This window comes from Meriones unguiculatus, chromosome 3 (genome assembly GCF_030254825.1).
Source record: "Meriones unguiculatus strain TT.TT164.6M chromosome 3, Bangor_MerUng_6.1, whole genome shotgun sequence".
Lineage (NCBI taxonomy): Eukaryota > Metazoa > Chordata > Mammalia > Rodentia > Muridae > Meriones > Meriones unguiculatus.
The window spans coordinates 17,395,331-17,418,432 of NC_083351.1; the positions used below are offsets into that span (position 1 = coordinate 17,395,331).

Here is a 23,102-nt window from a genome sequence, read left to right on the forward strand (position 1 = left end):
GGCAGAGGTAAACCTTGGTGGTTGTTCCTGTCCGTCCTGGGTTTTGAGACAGCATCGCCCACTAAGCTCGGCTGCCGGGGCGGAGAAGGGAGCCGTGGTGCACACGTCCTGCCGCCAGGGGGCAGCAGCCACCAAGCGCGGACTGCGGGGTGGGCCTGCAAGCCGAAGCTCACGGTTTTTTAAGGAGCCCCAAATCAGATTCTTCTGTGCAAATGTCAACTGATTCAATCATTTAAAACACAGCATGGGCCACCAACACGCCTGCGGACTGACGCTGGCTGCGGGCCACCAACTTGTCAGCTGGCGCCTTTGAGTGTGGGAGGATTCCAGACAGAGGTGAGCGCCTTCCAGGCCAACTGGCAGAGCTGAGGCGGCGGCAGCCTTCGCCTCCAGAAAATGAGCGGGTTCCCCTTGGGGTCCCCAGGACAAGCAGGTGCACTGAGGTAGACTGCGGGGATGATTAATTCAGCTCCCCCACCACGTTTACTTACTTGGCCTGTTTGGGTAGGTATGTGGGAGCAGGCAGGCGGTTCTGGAGACTGAACCCAAGTCAGGTACCTTCATTTACCTAGCTTGCTGGCCCCACAGTGCTTTTTAAAAAGACCATTTGCTTATTTAGTTTGGTTTTTTCTTCAAGACAAGGTTTCTCTGTGTAGCCCTGGCTAGCCTAGAACTTGCTCTGTAGCCCAGGCTGGCCTTGAACTCACAAAGATGCCTCTGCCTCCTGAGTGCTGGGGTCAAAGGTGTTGTGACACCCCCGCCCCGCTACTTTTTTAAACTTAGGCTTCACTATAGGGCAGGTTTGAGGCCTCAGTGGGACTCGCTCTGGAGCTCCAGCTGGTCACAGAGGCGGTGCTTGCTATAATCCTACCACTGTGCTGGTCATGTCACCTTGAACACATGGCCCGAGTCTGTTCATTTCTCACCTGAGGGCTGTGGGGGGGACAATGAGATAATGCAACAATTAGCTGTAATGTGTGAGAGAAGGGGAGGTGACACGCTCCGCCTGGGCAGCCCCCCGGCCTGGGCTGTGACTACCTGGGCTTTTTGCCAGTGGGGGAAGCAGGGACCCATTGGGTGGAAGTCCTGGCCCAGAAGCCCCTGGACACGCTGAGGTCAGTCGCCCTCTCATGTCATCTGCAGAGATGACAGTCAAGGGACATCTAGCTCTTCCCACCTGCTTCTTCCCTTGGATCCTCTTGTCTCTTTAGGATTTAGAGGTTAAAAAATGGGTATAATAATCCTTGGTCATGGCGTGCAAGGGCCTGTCCTGAAAGTGCTGCCCTTCAGAGCCATCAAACCCGACATGCTGGTATGAGTCTAGAACCCTGTGTCTTTAAAAACAAACCGCGATAGTGTCTCCTGTAACCCACTCTACAGCAAAGCATGGCTGGACCTCCTGGACTTCCTGCCTCTACTTCCCAGCAGCAGGACTGCAGTGCGCCCTGCCACACCTGATCTGTATGGTGCCAGGGGTGGAACCCAGAGCTTCATGCATGCTGGCAAGCACTCTGCCAGCTGAGCTATGTCCCCAAGCTCTCCTCCCCTACCCACAGAACTCCAGCTTTCGCTGATGGTGGGCTCAGCCACAAGGATGCTCAGGCCTGGGTCTGTTAGGTGAGCAGAAGCAGGTTTTGGGAGACTCACTCTAGCAGTTTCCGGGACCTCAGCTTCAGCTCACTGGGGGGTAGGGGGGTCCCTTGGGATCTGGTGACAGCAAGCGGCAGTCTGACTAGGCGGAGAGGCAGCCTTGGACTTGGCTTCCAGGGCACCTACCCTAACCTCCACTCAAACAGGCGAGCACGGGTCTGTACCGCTCTGATCATTCTGAATCACAGTTCACACCAAGTCAGGACAGCTGGGCTTTTGGCGAAGGTGCGGTAGTGGACCTCTGGAGGTGAAATCACCTCTCCGCCGTGAAAATGGGCAGCCGGGAGGGGAGCACCGTGTGAAGAGCTGAGATGGGAGGGAACCTCTCTCCACAAGAGCTGGTTATGAACTGCCTTCAAGGGTGTGGCCCTGGCTGCATTTAGGGCTTTCTGCCGAGCTTGGATGCAGGAGTAGGGTAGTGGAGTATCCAAGGGCCGCCAGATCCCATCCACTCTTTCAGACAGCTCAGGGCCGGGTGGACGCTTACAGGTTCAGGTGAGGCATGCGATCCCTTCTCGCAGTTCATTTCTCTCCTGCCCCATCTTTTACTCTACATTGGCTGCTCTGGTGGCCGCCACACTGGCCCTAGCAGCTGCTCCATCCTTTTCCTTGTCGTTGCCTGCTGAGTGGTTTTTCTCCCATTTCCCAGGCTCAGCTACACTCTAGCTTCCTCCTTAGTGCTTCACAGGGACCCCTCTAGAACACACCCTCCCTACTTCACCCACGAGGCTCTAACAGACCTCCCCAACCACCATCTCTTGTAGGGGTTGTCAAGTCACTCCCCTCTAGGCTCTCTCCTAAAATCCCTGTGTTCTGCTGGGTGGGTGGCGGCGCACGCCTTTAATCTGGGCACTCAGAAGGCAGAGGCAGGTAGATCTTTAAGTTTGAAGCCAGCCTGGTCTACAGAGCAAATTCCAAGACAGCCAGGGCTATATGATGAGACAGTCTCGAAGAAACAAAAACAAAATGAAATAAAATCCCCGGTTTCTCAACATTAACTTGATGTATGTACGCCTGCTGCATGTACGCCTGCAGGCCAGATAGAAGGTATCAGATCTTTAGAGATGGTTGTGAACCCCCATGTGCGTGCTGGGAATTGCACTCGGGACCTCTGGAAGGGCACAGTGCTTGTGACTGGCATCACAAAGGGCTTTCTCTCTCCTAAGCTTCCCGGGCCTTACAGTTGCTTCTGAGTACTGCAGCATGCTCAGTTAAGTCACTCTCAGAACTCCCATGATGCTCTACCTTCTGCACAATTGGATGGTCAACTCAAAGCACTCCATCAATGCATACTCATTCTCAAGACCAGAAGTGTACCCCTCACTAGCCTCTGGGGAAACAGCAGTCATTTATATAGTGCCAAATACGCAGGGGCACTAAACACGCTCACTGCACGTCCAAGCTACCCCTCCCCCACTGACTCTCAAGACAGGAGCTCCCCTAAGGCTCTCAGAAGTTTGGTGAAACCAGAGTTGTAGAGGTGCGTGTTAGTCAGCCAGAGGGAGCGCCACTTCTGCATTTATTGTAAGGGGATGCTCGCTCTGTAGTCTAGGCTGGCCTTCAATTCCCCAGCACCCTCCCATCTCTGCTTCCCAAGTGCTGAGATTACAGGCACAGCCATTAAGCCTGGTCCCAAAGGCGCGCTTAGGCCTCCTGCAAGCAGGCTCTTGCTGTAGATGCTTGGCTTCTAAGAGCTTTATGCAGATGTGAGGAGCAGATAGACTCTATGTAATTGAAGCTATTTCCAAAGGGCCTGGGAAAGCTGCCCGGGCTTTCCTTGAACTGTGAGGCACTGTGCTGACCATAGTGAACATTACAGCCTCTCACTCCAAGGTGAGGTGTCTGCCTCTCAAGCCAGCTCAGCGCTGCTTGCCAACACGAAGGGTGCTTTCCCATTCTCAGGTGTTAAGTGTTCCGAATCTCAGGCCATCGAGTGAAGGAATGAGCATCAGCGTGCACCTCCCTCCCAACTGTCACATTAAGCAAACCAACCATCAAATATACGAAGACCTTAAGGTTGTCTCTAAACTGTTCTCTGGAAATCACTATTTGTGCCTGTAATCTGCCTTTCTAACGGGAACAAAACACTGTTTGTTTGCGCATAAACATCTGAAAAAAAATAACAGCTGATCTGGGTGAGACAGCACAACAAAGCCATGATTGTAGAAGGACAATTCGAGAGACTGGGAGCAGAGAACTGCCTGGGTGTCTGCGGCAGCCGGAGGCCTCGTGTGAAAAAGCCTACAACTTGTCACTACCTGAACAGAAAGAAGTCACTGCCACCAACAGCACTGTGCAGTTTATTAACCATTCAAGTACAGTAGCATCTGGTGAGATTGGGACAGAATCGGGATGGCAAAGTAAACAGAGTCAGCATCTAACAGGTTGGAAGAAGCCACTACATACTTTTCACAAACGTCTTCCACAGTCAATACAGCACTAGCCATTAACCCAGCACACCCAGGGTGCTGAAGTGGAAAAGATGCAACGAGAAAAATAGCTACGTTAGAAAGACCAACACTTTAAAAAAGAGTAAAACACTTTCAGTTTCTCCCCTTGAGCCCCTGGAACATCTCACGGTCTGATCTACCTATACAGTCCTACATCAGCTTCTAGAATATTTGTCAGGAGGGAAAAAGTAAATGACACTGGCCAGTAGAGTCTTTGGATATTTAGGACGGGGTCGGGGAGAAAATCAGTTCTCGGAACAAATTAGTCGGCCTCGGTCTCATCCGCAGGATCTTTGGATTCTTTGTTCTTCCGTACCTCTTCAACATGTTTGTCCTAGGAAAAAACTGTACGTAAGTGTCATCTGCCAAAAAAATAACCTGGCGAGCCCTGTCCCCTGCCTACTAGGAGGTCCAACGCAGCCTCAGTCACACAACCCACGGCAACCACAAACCCACAATCCCATAAAGCAAGAAACCAACCTTCTCTCGCAAACGCTCCAGCTTGGCAGCCATTTGCGCCTCCCGGTTCTCTTTGTTGGCCTCCATTTTGTGGGTCAGTTTCTCCTCTGCCATTTTGCTGAAGTTGTTGTTCTCCTCGATAGCTTTTTGGAGCACTTCTTTTTCATGCTCCCGCTTCTCAGCAAGCTGCTTCAAGACTTCCGCTTCATGAGACTGCAAAAAAGTTTAACAAGGCCCCTCTGAAGTATCTTGGGCATTAACATCGCAACAGAAATTATCAGCCAAAGAGGCAGAAACCTTGAAATCAATACTCAAGCGAGGAGCAGAAGTGTCTATTATATAACACTCAATCACCTGTTTTCCAACCAGTGTTTGTGTTTACTTTGGAAAACTGGTCATTCAGAGGTTGATTTTTTTCCTTTCTTTTTGCAACAAGACCTCATGTAACCCAGGCTATGTGGGCTCACCTGGAGACTGATTCTCCTATATTCATTTCAGATTGTAGCTCTATAACACACCAAACCTAGCTTGTTCAGATTTCCCTCCAAGTTATTTGTTAAGGAAATCCTTATGAATTGCTCTAAAGTGTTCATATGATGAGTAATCTACTTAAGAACGGCACTTTGAAGAATTTGCATATCTAACTCCAAAGCCTATGAAAAGAATATGCATTGTTGAACTTTCAGCAGCAATGAACAGATTCACATATACTTTAAGAACTAATTTGCAGAGTATAAGTGCAGGGCCCTTGTTAGTAGTTGTGCCAATTCTCTTCCAGAGTATTTCTGTCCAGATGGGAGTTTCACTTCTTAGGCAATTTCTGTGTAATGTGTGCTCCGGAGCACTAGGCCTAGCTTTCTTGTCTAGTCTGGTTATACTGAGTCCTACTAGTCCAGAAACTCCAAACATGGAAAAGCAGGCAGATGGCATACATGGTAAATGCTGGCATTTTTAAATTTGCTTTTGGGACAGGGTTTCAGACTCTGGGCTGGCCTCAAACTGAAATTCTGATCTTCCCATCTCTACTTCCCCAAGAGCTGGGCACTGCACTCAACTGCCCTGCAAGCACTCTTACCTGATCCACACCCGAGCCAGGCTGGCCTCCACCTGGTATGTAGCCAAGGATGATCCTGAACCTCTGATTCCCCTGCCTCCGCTTTCCGGGTAGGCATGCCCAGCTAGCCCCGTCCTCCCTGGAGGCGGTGCTGACCGCAGGGTACAGAGCCGCACCCGAAGTGCGCACGTGCTGTGGTGGGTGATGCAGACGCGCGCGTTGGACATCAAATGGCCCCGGTGTTGCTCGCTCGGGTTTGGTTTTTACTTTGCACTTTACCTTTTCGTGCCTTAGGTTCCCCAAATTAAAATTAAGTCTGCCAACCTCAATCATAGTTACTGGGAAGAGAGACAATAAAAACTTGTGTAAAATTCTTTTATAAAAATAGATTGGTATCTTACGCATGAGTGCTTGCGTGCATTTAGGTGCACTGCATGGATGCCTGGCCTGGGAGGACCAGAGGCCAGAAGAGGGCACGGATCCCCTTTAACCTGAGGACTGGTGTTTACTGCCATGCGGGTGCTGTTCACGGAACCTGGCTCATCTGCAAAGGCAGCAAGTGTCCTAACTGCTGGGCCACTCTCTAGCCCCTGTCCAAAGTTCCCAAGAAAACCGAATGGATGGAAAATACATGCCGACAGTAGATACTTCTGGGAAGCGAAACACTGATCATCTTAATTCCAGCTATAGTTTAGATTTTTCAACTCTTCTATAACTTTATTAATATTTGTTAAACTTTTCATTAGTCTTTCATGTGTGCGGTCTGTGTGAATATATGCACATGTGCACGTCAGGCCTTCAAGGGCCGGAAGAGGGCATCAGATTCGTTAGAATTAGAGTCACAGGCAGGTGTGCCCTGCCAGTGTGATTCTAGGAACCTCAGTCTGGTCCTTGCGACGACAGAAAGCACTCTTGGAAAGTGGCAGTAGGAGAATCACTCCTCTCTAGACTCTCACTTGGAACTTTTTTTTTTTTACTTATCTTACTTTATGTTCGTGGTTGTTTAGCTTGCACACTTGGCTGTATACGTCTTTGTGTAGTGCCCACGGAGACCAGAAGAAGGCAGTGAGATGCCCTGGGATTGGTTTGGTTGTGAGCCACCATGTGGGTGCTGGGAATGGAACAAGGATCCTCAGGAAGGCTAGCCAGTGCTCCTAACTGCTGGGTCAACCCTCCAGCCCTCAGCAGGTTTCAATACCACATCCCTGGAATTGTAAAGTTTCTATTGCTCTCAAAAAGCAAAATTAAGGGAATAAAAAAAAAAAGGGAATAAAAAAAAAAAAAAACAACATTATTTGCCAACAAATGTTCTGTTTTATTTTATTTAAAGGAAAAGCATGCGCTTCAATGTACTACAGATGTTAGCTTAAATTCTGCCACTACTACTTACTAACAGGACTTCAGGAAAATGCCTTAATAATACAATTTGCTAGTGTTACCTGAGACAAAGCCCAGCATGGAACCTCCGTTTATTAGAGATAGCTCCTGAGCCAAGGGGCTGGCTCCTAACAGCTCAATAAACGATGGTTTCTTCCAACCACCGGCACAGGGACATTTCCTACTTACAGTCACAGTACAGCTTCAAGTCTTTCTTCCTTTCTACAAAAATAAAACCAGTTTGCCTCATTACATTAACAAGCGCCCTGTCTCCTGTGAATCGTCTGCTTTACCTTGCGTCTTTCTTCTGCAGCTTCTAATTTCTTCTGAATTTCCTCCAGGGAAAGATCCTTCTTCTTTGGGGGGGAAAGGGGGAAGTCGGGGACAGATTCTTTTGACCGAGGGCTGAGAATCAGCTCAAAAGCCTGACCTGAAGCACGCTTCTCCAGCTCTTTCACCTGAATATCTGGAGTTGATCAGATTTACGAGAAATGAGAAAAACCCAGCTTGCTTTTTCAAATAATGGCTTCTACAATTTTCTAAAAACCAACAATTTAACGCACAGAATAAAGGCTAATGACAGGGTAAGTAAGAAATCAAATAACACTGACTTTTTAAAAAGCCCAACATCTTGGGCTAACAAATTCTTTGAGGAAGAATTAGTATTTGGTAATCATTTTATTAAACAAAGAATGGTTTGTATAAAACCCCACAGTTTTGCTTTGAACCAAGCCAAACTGTCTAATTATGAATAATGATGAGTTTTCCATATATTTATCCCATATATTCATCCAAGTGATGCAATTTAATTGCTTTTTTATTTGTAAATTAAGTTTTGAAAGAACACAGATAGCAAATTAAAAGCTTAAGATCTGCACCACTTCCTGTTCTAAAGCCATAAGCCTACCCCAATTTCAGCTTTTCTAAATCAATTACCTACCAGAGGACGCCATGATGGATAGAAGACGAGACTGGATGTGCCGCTACACAATCCACCGGTACGCAGAGCCCTGAAAATGATTTCCACAGCACGCAGTCAATCTCTCTGCAAGCCTCTGTGCCATCAGCACAAAGGGGCCTCAAGTCACACCCATGACATTTGTCAGGAAAATCATTTGGAAGAATCAAGTAACATCATTAAAAAATCAACTAGAAACACTAAAACACATTGGAAATTTTAACTGAATAACAATGGCAGCAGGAAATCCAATTAAATGATGTTCCTCAAAAATAAAATAAAATAAAATCTCAGAATCTTAAAAATCAGAGGTTCAATGACAAGGTTGAAGGATTCCCTCCTTTAGCCTCAATTTCTTTTCTACCCAATATGAGCTATTCTAAGATTCACCCCAACAATGAGACCGGAGCCATCTTAATTCTACCACTCATTGTGCAAATCGAAACACCCACCCCTGCTTTGTCTGCGCGCCGTGGTGAGTACCACCCAAGCTGGCAGCCAATGGTGCTCAAGTCCTATTGTCCCCGGGGTTTAAGCTACCCAGCTCACGGAGGGAAAAGGAAGTTTGATGAACCTCTAGGTTTCTCCTGAGGACAGGGTCTAGCTATTGAGAGCAGCCTAGCCCTGAAACTGCAATCCTTCTGCTTCAGCCTCCTCGGCGTGCAGGGGTGGGGTCCGGCCCAGCGGGTTGGCAGTAGCCTAACATTTGCAAAGCCCTGGGTTCTATGTTTGGTGTACACTGGGCGGGGAGGGGGGCACAGGCGGTTTCCTTCTGGGTGTCGGGCTCAGACCTGCGCCACCACACCCGCCTTGGTGCCTTACGTCTCAAAAATCGCTTTTTCAACAGTTGTCGATTATCTTTCAAAAAAAAAAAGATCACCACTCTTTTGCCTCAAAGCGTAGGACTATAACGCTAGACATGGAAATCCGAGGCAGCAAGAAAAAAACAAAACAAAAAAAAAAACCGTTTAGCGGAGGCACAGCACCCCACGCAGCACCTTACCCAGCATGGGCGTGGTCCCGGCCCGGGCGGGCAAAGGCTGGGGGCCCGGGCCAATCGGAACACGCCCTGCGCTCCACCCCCCGGCCCCGCCCCTCCGCTCCCCGCGCCTTTTCGAATCTCCGCGAACCTCTCCACACCCGGGAGCCCGCGCGCGTGGGCCGCGACCGGATGGGCGGGGCTAACGGTCCTCCGGGGCGGCCCCGCCCCTCTCGGGCCGGCAGCTCGTGGCAGTCCCGTCCCTCTCCGCCCCCCCCAACTCCCGCCAAAAACACCTCGCGGCCACGCAGCCCCGCGGTGGCTCTGCAGCGGGCCCGGCCGCGCCGCCTCCGTCGCTTGCTCCAGTCCCCGGAGCTGCCCGCGACCTCTGCCTCGGAGCCCCGGGAGCCCAGGCAGGCGCCGCCCCTCAGGTCCACGGGCGCCCGCAGCCCCGCTCTCCCGCAGACAATGGGGGACCCCGGGACAGGCGCGCCCTCGGGGCGACCCTCGGGGCGACGATGCAGGCGACGGCCCACGCCCCCTATTGTCTCTCGTCCCCGGGGCTGAGGCCCACAGCTGGCCGCGACCCCTCCCCGCCAAGCCGCGTCCCCGGGGAGCGGGGACAAAAGCCGAGGCTCCGCCCGAGCGCCACACAAAAGACGGACGCCCGCCACCCGCCAGACCCCAGGACCCCCGCCCTCCCCGCGGCCCCGACGGGGGCCCGCCGAGTGCCCCCGTCCCCGTCCCGCCGTCGCCGCCGCCCGAGCCAAGGATGCACCCACCTGCTCGCTCCCAGCCGCCTGGCCACACTCTGAGCACCAACAGACCTGGGCGCGCACAAAAGCGCCAAACAGCGGCACGTGACCCGGCCCAGGGGCTCCGCATTGGCTGAGTCTGACGGCACGTGCCGGTCCCGCCCCCAAGCCTGGAGGGTCCGCCTTTCTGGAGCGGAGCATCTCGGGAAGTGTAGTCCGGGCCGGTGGGGCAGGAGGACAATGCAAGGGGTGGGGCGCTCCTGGGATGGGTCCCCCCCGCAGGTGTGAGCCCGGACTAAATCCGGGGTCTCTGCTCGGAAAAGTACTTGGCCGCGGCCACGGGTCTGAATAGGTTACGGGACTCCATTTCTAGGAAAAGTGCAGGGCGAGGCGAGGCGCGGGGGAGGGGTCGGGTCATAACCTACTTGTGTCTTTTAGACCTTGACCAACTGGACGCTTTCTGCCGAGCCACACGAAGCTCGTTCGCTCCTTAAGCAGTGTCCCTTTTGATGCCACAGCTCTCTCGGTTGCCCTGAGACAAGACAATGCCACCCCACGCCCCTGCACGGTCCTCTCTCCTCGGCGTCCTTCCATGGACACACGCCAGCGTGTCACCTGTAGTGCCACCTCGCAGTCGCTAACCCGTTTCTCGTGGTGACAGGTCCCGGGCGTGGTCCTTCCTTTGGCTATTTGCATTCTCTCCATCCTCAGCTCCCGGAGCTGGAAACCCTGGAATCTATGCAGGACAGCGTGAGGCTCTGGAATCTGATCTTGGGTCTAACAAAGCCACTGAGCTTAAAGGCAGACTCCGTCTGCCTTGCCAAAGACTTGAGGTGACAGGAAAGGAAAAGAGCGATGGTAGTTCTAGATACACTGACTGCAGTAAAGTGCTGCTTTTGTTCTGGAAGCACGTGCTCTCCAAAGCAGGGCTGGGCTCTCTCTTTGAGAATGTAAACAAAAGGAGCCACAAGGTCACGGTTCCCTCTGGCCTGGATAAAGCAGAACTATAGCAGAGACACAAAAGAAATTAGCCTGACCCTGTCTCTCTTAGACCCCTCCTCTCTGCTGACCATCCCTGCTTCCCCGTGTGGTGGAAGGCACCTGCTCAGAAACCCTATGCAGGAGGGTTTTATTAATTTGAGTTTACTATTTTATTAATGGGTTTGGGCTCCCAAAGGCTAAACCACACATACAATGTGGCCTCTGTGGAAACACAGTCCTAATTTTAAAAAAATCCTACATCTGGTTAACCAATGGGGAAGTACCAGTGATAAAAATACAATAGGCATACAGGACAATGAAAACTGTATTATACAGACAGTAGACAACACACAAAGCACGCAACTGGCAAAGCACTATTGCCTGAAATATGCTTATAGAGGCATATTTTCCAACAATCGCCCTTGCGTGGAGTCGGTCTCCCTCTGTCCCCACCCCAGCCAGGCTGAGTGGTTCTTGCTTAGTGTGCAAGCAGCAGGGCCACTTCTGCACACTGACAGGCTTTTCTCTCTCACAAACGCCTCACAACGGCTTCCTTTTCTGAATTGATCTCAGAAATCATTTTAAACACTGGAGAGAAATGAAGACAGTCCCTCTCTGTAAACTGACAAGCAGCGGTAACGCAAATGGGCAAAGACCTCCAAAGCCAAGAGGTCTGGGACCTTCTGAACCAGCACTTTGTCTTGAAGTCTTTGTGCTGGATCCGGAGATGTCTGTGGAAGATCCCACCCATGTGATGCTTTTTTTCCTCCCAAATACAAGAAATTGCCACACACACAAAAAAAAATCTCATATTTCTATTAATGTTGTGACAGGAAAAAAATTAATCCTTCAAAACACTGATTATTTTATAGCATTTATACCATCCCACCCCACCCCCACACACACCTTTCTCCCTAGAGCAGATGTCTATTTCCATGGAAACCACAGCTAGGCATGAAGTAGATGTTAGAACTCAAGTATAGATTTTTCATCCTTTTTAGCGATGCCCCTCGGCTTCTGGATTTGTGGTTAGATGGCCGCTCCTGTTGGCACCTGTGACAAGAATTTCTGGAGGACACAGGGAGATGGGTGTAAGTTTCCCCCTGGAATGACCCTGTGAATAAAAAGGTGCTTCCTGTGCAGTGGGGAGATTCTATTCCTTGGGCTGAAACGGGGTTGCCTCTCTGAAAGCCAGTTCTCATCAGCAGTCATGGATGGGCTCCGGATTCGGAAAGGGTAGCTAACAGCTTTTGGGAAGGGCCACAGCCTCCCTCTCCCCCTTACACTAGCAAGAGCCCCGCCCTCTTCCGAGAGGCAGTGAGGGGTTAACGTTTCCAACTCGGAGCTGCCTATCTTTGCCTATGAGAATTATTTTTGCCTCTGCTCAGATGGCTTGGTCAGATTGTTACGGGGCCGGCTGTGACTATGGATTAGCCACGAAGCGAAGTCTAGATATGGCAGCTGTCCAGCTTATTTGATCTGTGTAGACAGCCAAAGCAGAGTACTTCAGGCTTCAAAGCCCAGAAAGGATGTCTACACTGATGAAACGCACCCGCACCGGGCTGTTGTCAGATCCCTGCTATTCCCAGAGAGGCGACAGTCTTTGTTCATTGTTGTTTCGGAGGCCACAGAGGCTGTCTCCCACATAGGCGCCTCTGAGGTCCACTGCTGCTCCTGGGGCCTGTCCTTAGCCAAGGGGTGTCATGGGAGAAGTGATATTTATTGTCGAAGCTTCTTTGTTCCTTTTGTCCCTAGTCCTCAGGACCTAAGCTGTAATATGAGTGCTCTGTTCTAACCCCATCAACGAGAATATTTCACACATCTGTCTTCCTTCCTGGGCAAAGGCAGTGTCATGTCTAAGTGCCCAGTACAGGGCCCTACACACTGTGAGTGCCTGGGGGTTTGGAGAGAAGGGTAGGTAAAAGACCCGCCCCTCTCTCACCCTCAACTTCCTGTGCTGTTAGCTCCTCCATCTCAGGTGTGGCGTCTGAGCTAGTGTGCTGAAGCCCTGGGCACAGAGCCTAGCTCAGCCTCCGTGCAGCGCCTGTGTGAACCAGCTCTGCTCCAGAGAAGATGGCTGGAAGCTGTCGAAGGAATCAATATTAGACTCTCACCCGTACTGTTGCAATTGTCCTTACTGGGTTAAGTCTTCCCACCAAATTATTTTACTTCTGAAACCATTTGTTTTCTCGTGGTGTTAGGGAACAGCCAGGGCCTTGCACACGGCAGATGTTACGGTGTGGTGAAGAAATGTCTTCCTAAAGGCTCATGTGCTTGCTCGTTTGCTCTCCGACTGCAGTGATGTTCAGGGGAGGGGCCTCTGGGCGGGATCGACCTTAATGAATTCTTGGAGGCAACAGAAGCTTTAGGATGTGGGCTTTGGTGGGGGGAATAAGTGTCTGGAAGTGTGCCTTTGAAGGGTATATTTGTGTTTATTCTCGGCCCCTCCCACCTGCCCCTCCTTGTGGATGCAAGCAGAGTGTGTGTCTGCCTCCATGAGGAGCAGCCTTTGCCTCCCAACTCGCCTCCATGACTGGTCATGCAGCTGATGACCAGGGGCGAAGCCTCTCACACTCTGAGCCCAAGTCAACATTTTGTCCTTCACAGTGACTTCCCCAACTAGGTTGCCATAGTGGTAGAAAGCTGGCTAAGACACCAGAGGCACCCGATAGTTGACTTCACGGTTGGGGTTGGCCATTGAACCCAGTGCCTTCAACGTGCTCTCTTACGCTTACATTCTCAACTAGCAGTAGAGGATTTAATTTAATCAGTCAACTCATTATTATTATTATTATTTTCTTTGCACTGCTGAGGATCAAACCTAGGGCCTTCTGCTTGCCAGGCAAACAGTGAATATTTCAGCTTCACCACCCCATGGAGAGTGTGTGTGAGTGTGAGAGAGGGACAGACAGACAGACAGAGACACAGAGACAGTGTGAGTGTATGAGCTTTCCAGCCCTGAGTCTGAGCTTCTCCTCCCCAGAAGCTCTTCCTTATATAATCCAGACATTTAGGTCCCCCCATCCCCACCCCCAAAATTCCCTCTCTCTGTGTACCCACACTCTTTCTCCCCATCCCCCTCTTCTTTGTCTGTCTGCATGTTGACTTCCCTAGCTCAGTTCCTTGGGAGCACCTGAGAGCGGCCCCCAATAAGCCTGCCTTTCTACTTTAATTTGGCTTGAACCAGCTGGTTTCCTCAGTGGAAGAACACCTATCATGCACACTCTCTGTTGCTCTCCTTCTTACCATCTTGAGACACGAACCCTCACTGTGTGGGAAGTTTCAGCTTTTCTGACTGGCCTTGCCAGTGAGCGTTACCAACCTGTCAATCTCTGCACATCAGTTCTGGGTCACACACACACACACACACACACACACACACACACACACACGGCTCCTTATGTGAGTGCTGGAGACTTACAGGTCCTCTTGCCTGTAGAACAAACATTCTAGCCCCCTCCATCCCCAATGGAGTATGTTTTCAATTCAATTCATTGCTCATGTTTAATACTAAACATTCACATGATAATTAAAATGACGGTGCAAGGGTGCATAGCTCTAACCCCAGCACTCCGGAATTCAGAGGCGAGGGAGATGCAGGTAGAGGTCAGTCTGGGTGTCTTAGGGTTTTGTCGCTGTGAAGAGACACCGTGACCACAACAATTCTTACACAGGAAAATATTTAATTGGGGCAGGCTTACAGTCCAGTCCATGAATGTCATGATGGGAAGCATGGCAGCATGCAAGGAGAAATGGTGCTGGAGAGGTAGCAGAGAGTTCTACGACTAGATTGCAGGCAGCGGGAAGAGAGCATAAACTACTAGGCGTGCCTGGAGCTTCTGAAACCTCAAAGCTCCCCTCCATCCCCTCCCCAACAAGGCCACACCCACTTCAACAAGGCCACACCTCCAATAACGCAACTCCCTATGAGTCTAAGGGGACCATTTTCATTCAAGCCAGGACACTGGCCTAATCCTGAGACCCTTTCTCAAACACAGGGAGGGAAAGCTGGAGAGGTGGCTCTGCAGTTCAGAGCACTACCTGGGTTCCAGCGCCCATAGGGCAGCTAACAACCATTTATAAAGTCAGTCCTGGGGATCTGAGGTCCTCTCCTGGCTGCCATGTGCTGCATACAGTTGATTCACAGATAAACAGGCAAACAAAACTGCCACACATAAAAGAAAATTTTAGGGGTTGGGTAGCTAGGACTGGAGTGATGGTTCATCAGGTCAAGTGGCCATCAAGTCTGAAAACTCAAGTTCAGTTCCCAGGACCTACACCATTCAAAGAACTGACTCTCAAAAATTGCCCTCTGATAGCCACGTATGTGCTAGACAGCACACCTGCGCCCACACACATACACACATACGAGAACACATGCACACACTCACAAAATAAATGTGAGTCCCTTTACAGGGACAGAAGCAAATTTGTAGCTATGTGCTCCTGAATGTTTCCTGCATGTTAATAGTGGTCTGCCATGGCTCGCCCATGTTTAACTGCCTAGTTTTTACTTAGCTACATATGTCAGGGTCTTTCCACAGTTCCTGCATCTAGCATGTCCACGATCTGCTATCCACAGTATGACTAGTCCATGACCGAGTTAAACCATGCTCACCCCATAGCCCCCAGGCCATCCCTGGCTACTTGCTATTTCAAACAATTCTGTGACCAACAACCCTGAAGACCTGGCATTTTCCACACAGGTGAGCCGATCTGCAAAACACGCCCCAAGATGTGGTATTTCAGGGTCAAAAGACCGAGCCCATTTAGAATCCGGATAGTGCCAAATTGCCTGCCACGGGAGTGGTACCAATTCAGCACTTACCATGCGGCGTTTTAATTCATTTTTCTCAATTCATTCAAGAGCGGTTTGAAAGGCTTTGTCTCTGGAAATTTCAGGCTCCAGGGAAAGCAAGGGGAGGAGAAATCCCCCGGAAGACGTGGCTTGTCAGTATATTAATAACCCGTATAAAGGCTCGGCGAGCAGCAGCTGAGCTCAGAACAGCCCAGGATCACCAGAGCGATCGTCTGGGGAGGTCGGTGTCTGCAGGTGTCAGTCCGAGGGCAGCTTTTGTAGGCAGGTCTATTTCATCGTCCTTCTCACCCGCGCCCCGCCCCCTACACAGAATGTCCAGCCCGGGCAGTGTTTGGTCAATTCCAAACTACATTTTTCTTGCTCGCTTTTTTTTTTTTTTTTTTTTTTTTCCCTGATCTTGAAATGTTAGAATTATTTGACAGCGGCTTTTCTTGGTGAGAACTTAAGCAAGTGCTACCATCAAGTCACCGGAAAAGCACCGTAGTGTGTGTGCACAGAATAGTTTAGACGTCGCTGGCCTGTGTCCTTCGTTAGCACAGTTTCCCTGTGTGGCCCAGGCTATCTCAAACCCACAGTCCCCCCGCTTCAGCCTCCCGAGTGGGGGGGTCACAGTGTGCACCCCACACCTGCCTCTCGCCCCATGTGCGTGCGACGTCTCCTCTGGTGATATCTGGGTCCTTGCTACTGTTGAGGGGCATGTCTGGGTCCGAGGTCCTACCGCAGACACAGTTGAGGAAGAGGCACAAAGAAGGCTCCTGTGACACCCCTACCCCCACCACACACCCCAAAAGCAAAGGCCTAAATAGGAAGCCATTGAAGAGAACTCTTAAAACGTGTGACGGGCTGGGCATGGCAGCCCACGCCTTTATCCTAGCAGTCCGGAGGCAGAGGCAGTTGGATCTCTGTGGGTTTGAGCCCAGCCAGTTCTACGAAGTGAGTCCAGGACAGCAAAGGCTCTTGTTACACAGACAGACTCTGTCTTGAAAAACAAAAAAACAAACCACAGCAACAACAAAAGCGAGATAAGGCTACTGAAGTGTAGCTCTCCTGTCACCGATGGCTTCTGGCGGGGGTGGGGGAGGGGAACCACTCAGTTCTGTTAAAAGTTAAATTAAAAGACCGAGGCTGGAAAGGGCTGAGGGCAGTTACTGCTTTTACACAAAACTCAGCAGTTCACAGTAAACACGTCAGACTCTCTCCCAGCTGCCAGTAACTGCAGCTCCAGAAGATCCAACACTCTCTTCCAGCCTCCACTGAGAACTTGCACTATTGTGCACATATCAAAAAAAAATAAAATAAAATAAAATAAATAATAATAATAATAATGTTGAGCATGACCAAGGAGCTGGGCTTGGTGGCACTTAAACCCAGCACTTGGGAGGCAGAGGTGGGTGGACAGTGAGTATGAGGCCAGCCTGGTCTCCAGAGACAATTCCTGGATAACTAAGGCTATGTAGAGAGACTCTATCTCAAAGAACATCCCCCCCCAAAAAAAAAAAACAAAAACAAAAACAAAGAAAGAGGAAGAGAAAAAAGAGAGTGATCAAGGAAAGATCTGATTCTACAGGCATTTATATATGTGTGCATATCCACACTAATGATTGCATAAGTCAGATATCACACACAACACCCCCCACATAGATACATATAATTTTTTTTTTTTTTTTGGAGACAGGGTTTCTCCCTGTATCCCTGGCTATCCTGGAACCTGCTCTGTAGACCAGGCCTCAGACTCACAGATCTGCCTGCCTCTGTTGCCCAGAAGCTAGGATCAAGGGTGTGGGCTACTACTGCGCAGCTCAATTTTTTATTTTTTATTTTTTTTTTTCTTTTAAAAAAGAGTTCTTACCTCAGAATCTGTCTCTCTAGGCTGTGTGGAAGTGAGGGAATAGAACTCACACTGTAAGGACTGGTTTGCTGACTTGATCTGTAATTGAAATACTGGACCATATGGTTTGTGGGCTTCTCTCTTCTCCCTCTGCCCTGGCTCGGCCTCGGATCTGCTTACATCACTGGTCCAAGTAGGCCATTCAGAGCACCTCCTGTTACAAGCGCTTCTCCTGTCTAGTCGCTCTGCATTGTCTTAACAGCTACTCCGATTCTTTACAGATGAGGGCCGTGGGCAGAGAACTGGAGACTTTTGCCCAGGCTCCCAAGCTATATCGCAGAGGGACTTGTCACCCCGTGCTTCCTATGGTGCTGCAGGTCCTCTTCAGTATGTTTGTGTCAAGGCAGGGCGTGACTCCCCCATCTCATCATTCGTGAAAAGCACACGAAGCTCGCACACCGCAGCGTTGATATCAGGGACACCCCAAATACGTGTGACACTGGCTAGGACGCTTGCATTAGTACAGCGCTGCTAACTAAGCAGCTGGCTTTAACTGGCTCCTCCATCTTCCCACTGGAGTTTTTGTTGTTGCTTCTTTAGTGAGGTAGTTGGGATGATCGCTTGCCACCGCTTCCTCCATCCAGGCTTTTCTGAACAATCAAAACGCGAACAAGAATGAGTGCTGTGAGCTGGTGGTGGCTGGGCCTGTAATCCCCGCACTTGGGAAGCCGGGACAGGGTTGCTACAAATCCATGGAAAGCCTGGGCTACAGAGTAAATTCCAGGCCAACCTGAGGTATAGAGTGAAACCTTGTCTCCATATCAGAGGGAGAGTGAGAGAGAGCGAGAGAGCTCGGGAATTGTAAGGTGGAGGGTGGACACGCTCACCTCTGCTGGGCTTCTGTGACTTTGGGTGGATAATTTGACTGATTTTTCTCCATGGGGCTGGGAGAATGCTTTTGGCCTCTAGTGTGTCATCACATTTCTTTTGAATTTATTTACTTACCTGCGACACAGCCTCATGCAGCCTAGGCTGACCTTGAACTTCTGATCTTTCTACCTCTGTGTGCCCAGTGCTGGAGAGATGGCTCAGCAGCTAAGGGTATTGTTGTTCTTGCAGAGGACCGGGGTTCCATTCCCAGCACCCACATAGAGGCTCACAACCATCTGTGACTCCAGTTATAGGAGATCTGATGCCTTCTTCTGGCCCCGAAGGTACCAGGGACACACATGGCTTACAGCATGCATGCAGACAACACAACCCTATGCACAAGATAAAACTTACATAAGATAATCTTCCCTGGAGTAGGGTTCCCTGGATCCTGACCACAGAGATGAGGTCCAGGAAGAGGTTGTGGCATGACTGGAGAGCATGGGGCTTGGGAGGGGGTACAGAGATGGAAGAGGAAGACGCATGAAGGAAGGCTGGGGAACCTGCACTCTGTCACATTTTTTTTTCCAGACAGGGTTTCTCTGTGTAGCCTCGGCTGTTCTGAACTCACTTTCTAGACTAGGCTGGCCTTGAACTCACAGAGATCCACCTGCCTCTGCCTCTCACGGTGTTGGGCTTACAGGCCTGTGCCACCGCACCAAGCTACTCGGTCACATCTTGGTTCCTTAGTGTTTCTAGATCCTTCCTATCGGCACACACACGGCCTGCATCTCCTTCCTCTTCCTCCCCATGGTGCCTCTCTCCTTACACCCTCTACCTCCCCTTCTTCTCCCTCTTTCTGTTCACCCTTAAAAATTATTTACTTCCGGGGGGGGGTGGCCCACGCCTTTAACTCCAGCGCTGAGGAGGCAGAGGCAGCTGGATCTCTGAGTTCAAGGCCACCCTGGTCAACAGGGTGAGTTCCAGGACAGCCAGGGCTACATGGAGAGACCCTGTTATGAAAAACCAAAATAGGGAAATAAATATTTATCCATTTATTATTCTTGTGTGAATGTATTGTGTGTGTGTCAGTGCAGCCAACACGTGTCCCGATGTGCTGTGGACGCCAGAGGTCATCAGGAGTTGGCACTCTCCTTCTACCATGGTTCTGACGCAGGTCCCTGGTTCTCCCCATGTCTCCTGATGTTCTACAGACATCGCTCTTGTCAGGATCACCCAGGATGTCTTTAATTTCAGACACACATGTATGTGGGATTGGAGTGGAAGCTCCATTGACATCTTGCAAAGTTGGTTCTTTCTTCCCCATGTGTGGCCTCCACACTGAACTCAGTCAGCCTTGGAACGCTCACCTTTACCCCACTGAGCCACCCTGCTGGCCTCCCAATTGCAAGTTCATGTCATCCTGGTCACAGCTGACCCTGGACCACTGGATTCGTTCGCTTGCTTCCACAATACTGCCCTCAATCCAGGTTTCCTCCTACCTCCATGCTGCTCAGTCCTTTCTGCTCCATTTCCCATCAGTCCCTCTGCCCCATCAGTCCCTCTTCATTTCCTTCCCTGATGCCCTCAGCTGATCCTGTGAGTTTCGTTCTTTTCATTTTAGTTCAGATTTTGCAGAGGGACCAAACCCAAGGCCTTGCACAAACTAGGCAGGTGCTCCACCGCTGAGCAGTGTCTCCACCGCCAGGTCTATGGTCTATGGCCTATGGTCTATGGCTGTCCATGAACCGAGCATTGGGTGTGGGTTTGTAATCCCAGCTCTAGGGATGCTGAAGTAGGAGGATCAAGAGTCTAAGACCAGCCTGGGCTATGGGATTGTGTCCCCACCAAAAAGAAAGAGAGAAGGAAGGAAAGAGAGGGAGAGAAAGAGAAAGAACAAAGAAAACAAACAAAAACTACACAAAAGCCTTAAATATAGGGCTGGAGAGATAGCTCAGCTCTGGCTGCTCTTGGAAGGACCCAGGTTCAATTTCCAGCACCCACAGTCTGTGACTTCTATTCCAGGTCATTCAATTTTCTCTTCTCTTCTCCTCGGGCACCAGGCACTAAGGTGGTGCACAGACGTACATGCAAGCAAAATGTCCATACACATAAAATAAAATGTAAAAACATCCGTACCACCTATGCTGCTAATTTGTAAATGTTAGCCTAACTTAATAAAATTTAAACGTGTAAATCCATCCAGGTTTGCGCTCCGGACTGTGGACTTGTTCATCAGCTTCTGATCTACACCTTCAGTCTCCACCATAAATGTGTCCCGGATGAACTCCTAAACTCCTCCCTTCCACTCTGCTCTTCTCATTGCTCCGTGTATCACAGGCCACCCCAGATGCAGGAAGGCGGCTTATGTGATCGTTCTCTGTGTCCTCTCCCTCCCCGACTCTAGGCTGAAACGTGAGTAAGATCCACGGATAGGAGCTGTGTCTATGTTCATTACAGGGCATTGCCCCATGCACACTGGGCTCTTTGCACACGTCTGGTGTTTAAAAAGATCAAGTGCGTTAAGGGGCTCAGAGTATTGTGGTGAATAGTGTGGACTCTGAGGGTTGCGGGGGGAAGGGGAGGGAGATGAGAGAGCAGAGTGGAGGTAAATAGGGTCAAAACACATCATATACATGGTTGACATCAAAGAAGACACTTAGAAGGTTTTGTTTGTTTGTTTTATGTGCGGGGAGCAGGAGAGATGGCTCAGGGGTTAAGAGCACTGGCTGTTCTTTCAGAGGACCTGGGTTCAATTCCCAGCACCCACATGGTGGCTCACAGCCATCCTTAACTCCAGATCCAGGGCATCCGACAGCTTCTTTTGGCTTCTGTGGGCCCTGCACACACATAAGGCACCATCATATATTTAGGCAAAACACCCACACAAAATTTAGGGAAAATGTGGGGGTCTGGGGGTTAGTGTTAGCCAGAGAAGATGTGAGGACCCGAGTCTGGTCCCCAGGACCCATCATGAAAAGCTGGGCACATGGCTGGGTATGGTGATACAATCCTGGCACTCAGGAGGCAGAGGCAGGTGGATCTCTGAGAGCTTGAGGCCAGCCTGGTCTACATATTGAGTGCCAGGACAGTCAGAGCTACATAATAGAGATATCCTGTCTCAAGACAGAAACAAACAAACAAACAAACAAACAAAAATTCCTGCATACACGCTTATACTCCCTGAGAAGGCAGAGACGGAGGGTCCCTGGCCAGCCAGCTCAGCCTGATCCTCCAGCCCCCTGGTCCCAGGAAAAGATCTCAGAAACCAAGATGGATTGCTCCCTAGGTTGCCTGGGATTGACGTCTGTCCTGCACACGAACTCCCCACAGACTCTCACGCACCAACACTTATACGAACACGTACACATAGACATACACACACAAAATGGGAATAATTATATTTTAAAAGAAAGCGAACCATCTTGAATGATGTTTGTATGCCTTTCTTTGTTAAGGATTTAACATGCCCCAAGACTTCTGAAGTGAACCGGTTTAGAAACTATTGGTTTAGAAATTGTGTTTGATTGATCTTGTGATATTAAGAAAAGAAAAAAAAAAAAAGAAAAGAAAGAGTACAGACTCTGGAATCACAGCTTCAGAGTTCGAATCCTGGTTGTGCCTCTCAAAGGGAGCAAGCAAAACCTTCTGACAGTAACGGATGAGCACCAGAGCGCTCACCCCTGCGATGAGCTCCAGACTGTCAACCTCTGTGTTCACTCAGCAGCTAAAGAAGTGTGAGGTGACGGGCTGAAGGCAAATCCTAAGGAGGCTGCAACAGATAAACCATCAGCTAGGAGCACTGAGAACAGCCAGCCCTAACCCAAGCAGGGGAGGCCTCTAGTGGAAGGGACAGCGGAAGAGACAGGAAGAAAGTTTGCAGGGGGGACCAGGCGCCGGAAAGAGGAAACAGTAGGCCTGGCACAACTGGGGGAAGCTGGGAGTTTGCCCTGGATTCAAGCGGAAGGGAGGTAGGACTGAATTTGAGGCTGGGGGTAGGGAGGGATTTCTGGGGCAGTAGCACCTTGGTCCTTGTTTTGGGAGGGAGGGGTAGAGTGGGGGCTCGGGGGCTTTTAGGATGGCAGAATCTTTGAGCTGAGGGATTTGGGGAGTCATGCGGCCTTGAATCCTTCTTCAGAGTGTTTAAAATCTAAGGTAAGGGCAGGGCTGGAGTACAGCTCGGCGGTGGGACACGTGCAAGGTCTGGGATTTGATTGTCCCCACCCACACACAAAACGTAAAACAAAAAGAGCCAGCCGGGAGCCGTGGCGCACACCTGTGATCCCAGCACTAGGGAAGGCAGAGGCGGGCGGATCTCCCTAAGTTTGAGGCCAGCCTGGTCTACAGAGTAAGTTCCAGAACAGCCAAGGCTACACAGACAAACCCTGTCTCAAAAACAAAACAAAACAAAACCAAAACTGGTACCAAAAAGAAAATTTAAAAATTTTAATCCACTTCCTGAGATCTAAATTTTAAAAAATATTTACTTATTTGTGTGAGTGTGTTTTTGTGTGTGGGTATTTGGGCTACAGAGCATGTGTGGAAGCCTGCAGACAACCTCCTCAGTCCCAGTCTTCCACCTCGGGGTTCCTAGACAGTTCATTCCCCTTGTCAGGCTTGGCAGCAAGTATCTTTCCCCACTGAGCCATCAACAGCCCCTGAGCGCTTTCTCTTATAGAACCTACAACACCTTAAGTAACCTGTAACTGACTTGCCCTTTGAAGATTTGCTTGCTTGTTTGTGTGTTTGTTTGGGGAGTGCAGATGTTGGAACCCAGGACCTGGCAAGTGCTGGGCAAACGCTTCACCACCGACCCATACACCCCAGCCTGAACCCTCCTGCCCGCTCACCGACTGCAGTCCCTGGCCCTCTCCCCAGAGACAGCCCCCTTTAGTGTTTTCCTCTTGTCCTTTTGAAAATAA

At 50.2% G+C, this 23,102-nt stretch overlaps 1 protein-coding gene and 1 long non-coding RNA gene across 2 annotated transcripts; one reads left to right on the forward strand and one right to left on the reverse strand.

Moving 5' to 3' along the window:
* Positions 1-3,934: 3,934 nt before the first annotated feature.
* Stmn1 (stathmin 1) lies at positions 3,935-9,819 on the reverse strand. Its single transcript, XM_021643298.2, has 5 exons — positions 9,710-9,819; positions 7,931-8,000; positions 7,284-7,456; positions 4,581-4,772; positions 3,935-4,434 (listed from the first exon to the last, which is right to left on the reverse strand). The coding sequence occupies exons 2-5, from the start codon at positions 7,941-7,943 to the stop codon at positions 4,363-4,365; spliced, it is 450 nt and encodes a 149-aa protein (XP_021498973.1). The 5' UTR covers positions 7,944-8,000; positions 9,710-9,819; the 3' UTR covers positions 3,935-4,362.
* Positions 9,820-11,632: 1,813 nt separating this feature from the next.
* On the forward strand, positions 11,633-21,753 carry LOC132652975 (uncharacterized). Its single transcript, XR_009590566.1, has 3 exons — positions 11,633-11,754; positions 20,387-20,595; positions 21,639-21,753. It is a non-coding gene; the product is annotated as an uncharacterized LOC132652975 (long non-coding RNA).
* The last annotated feature ends 1,349 nt before the right edge of the window (positions 21,754-23,102 follow it).

Coding starts and splice junctions, on each gene's coding strand:
- Stmn1 (XM_021643298.2), bottom strand. Junction 4,773..7,283: donor CTGCAGAAGAAAGACGCAAG/GTAAAGCAGACG, acceptor ACTTTTTTGCAG/TCTCATGAAGCGGAAGTCTT. Junction 4,435..4,580: donor TGGAGCGTTTGCGAGAGAAG/GTTGGTTTCTTG, acceptor GTTTTTTCCTAG/GACAAACATGTTGAAGAGGT.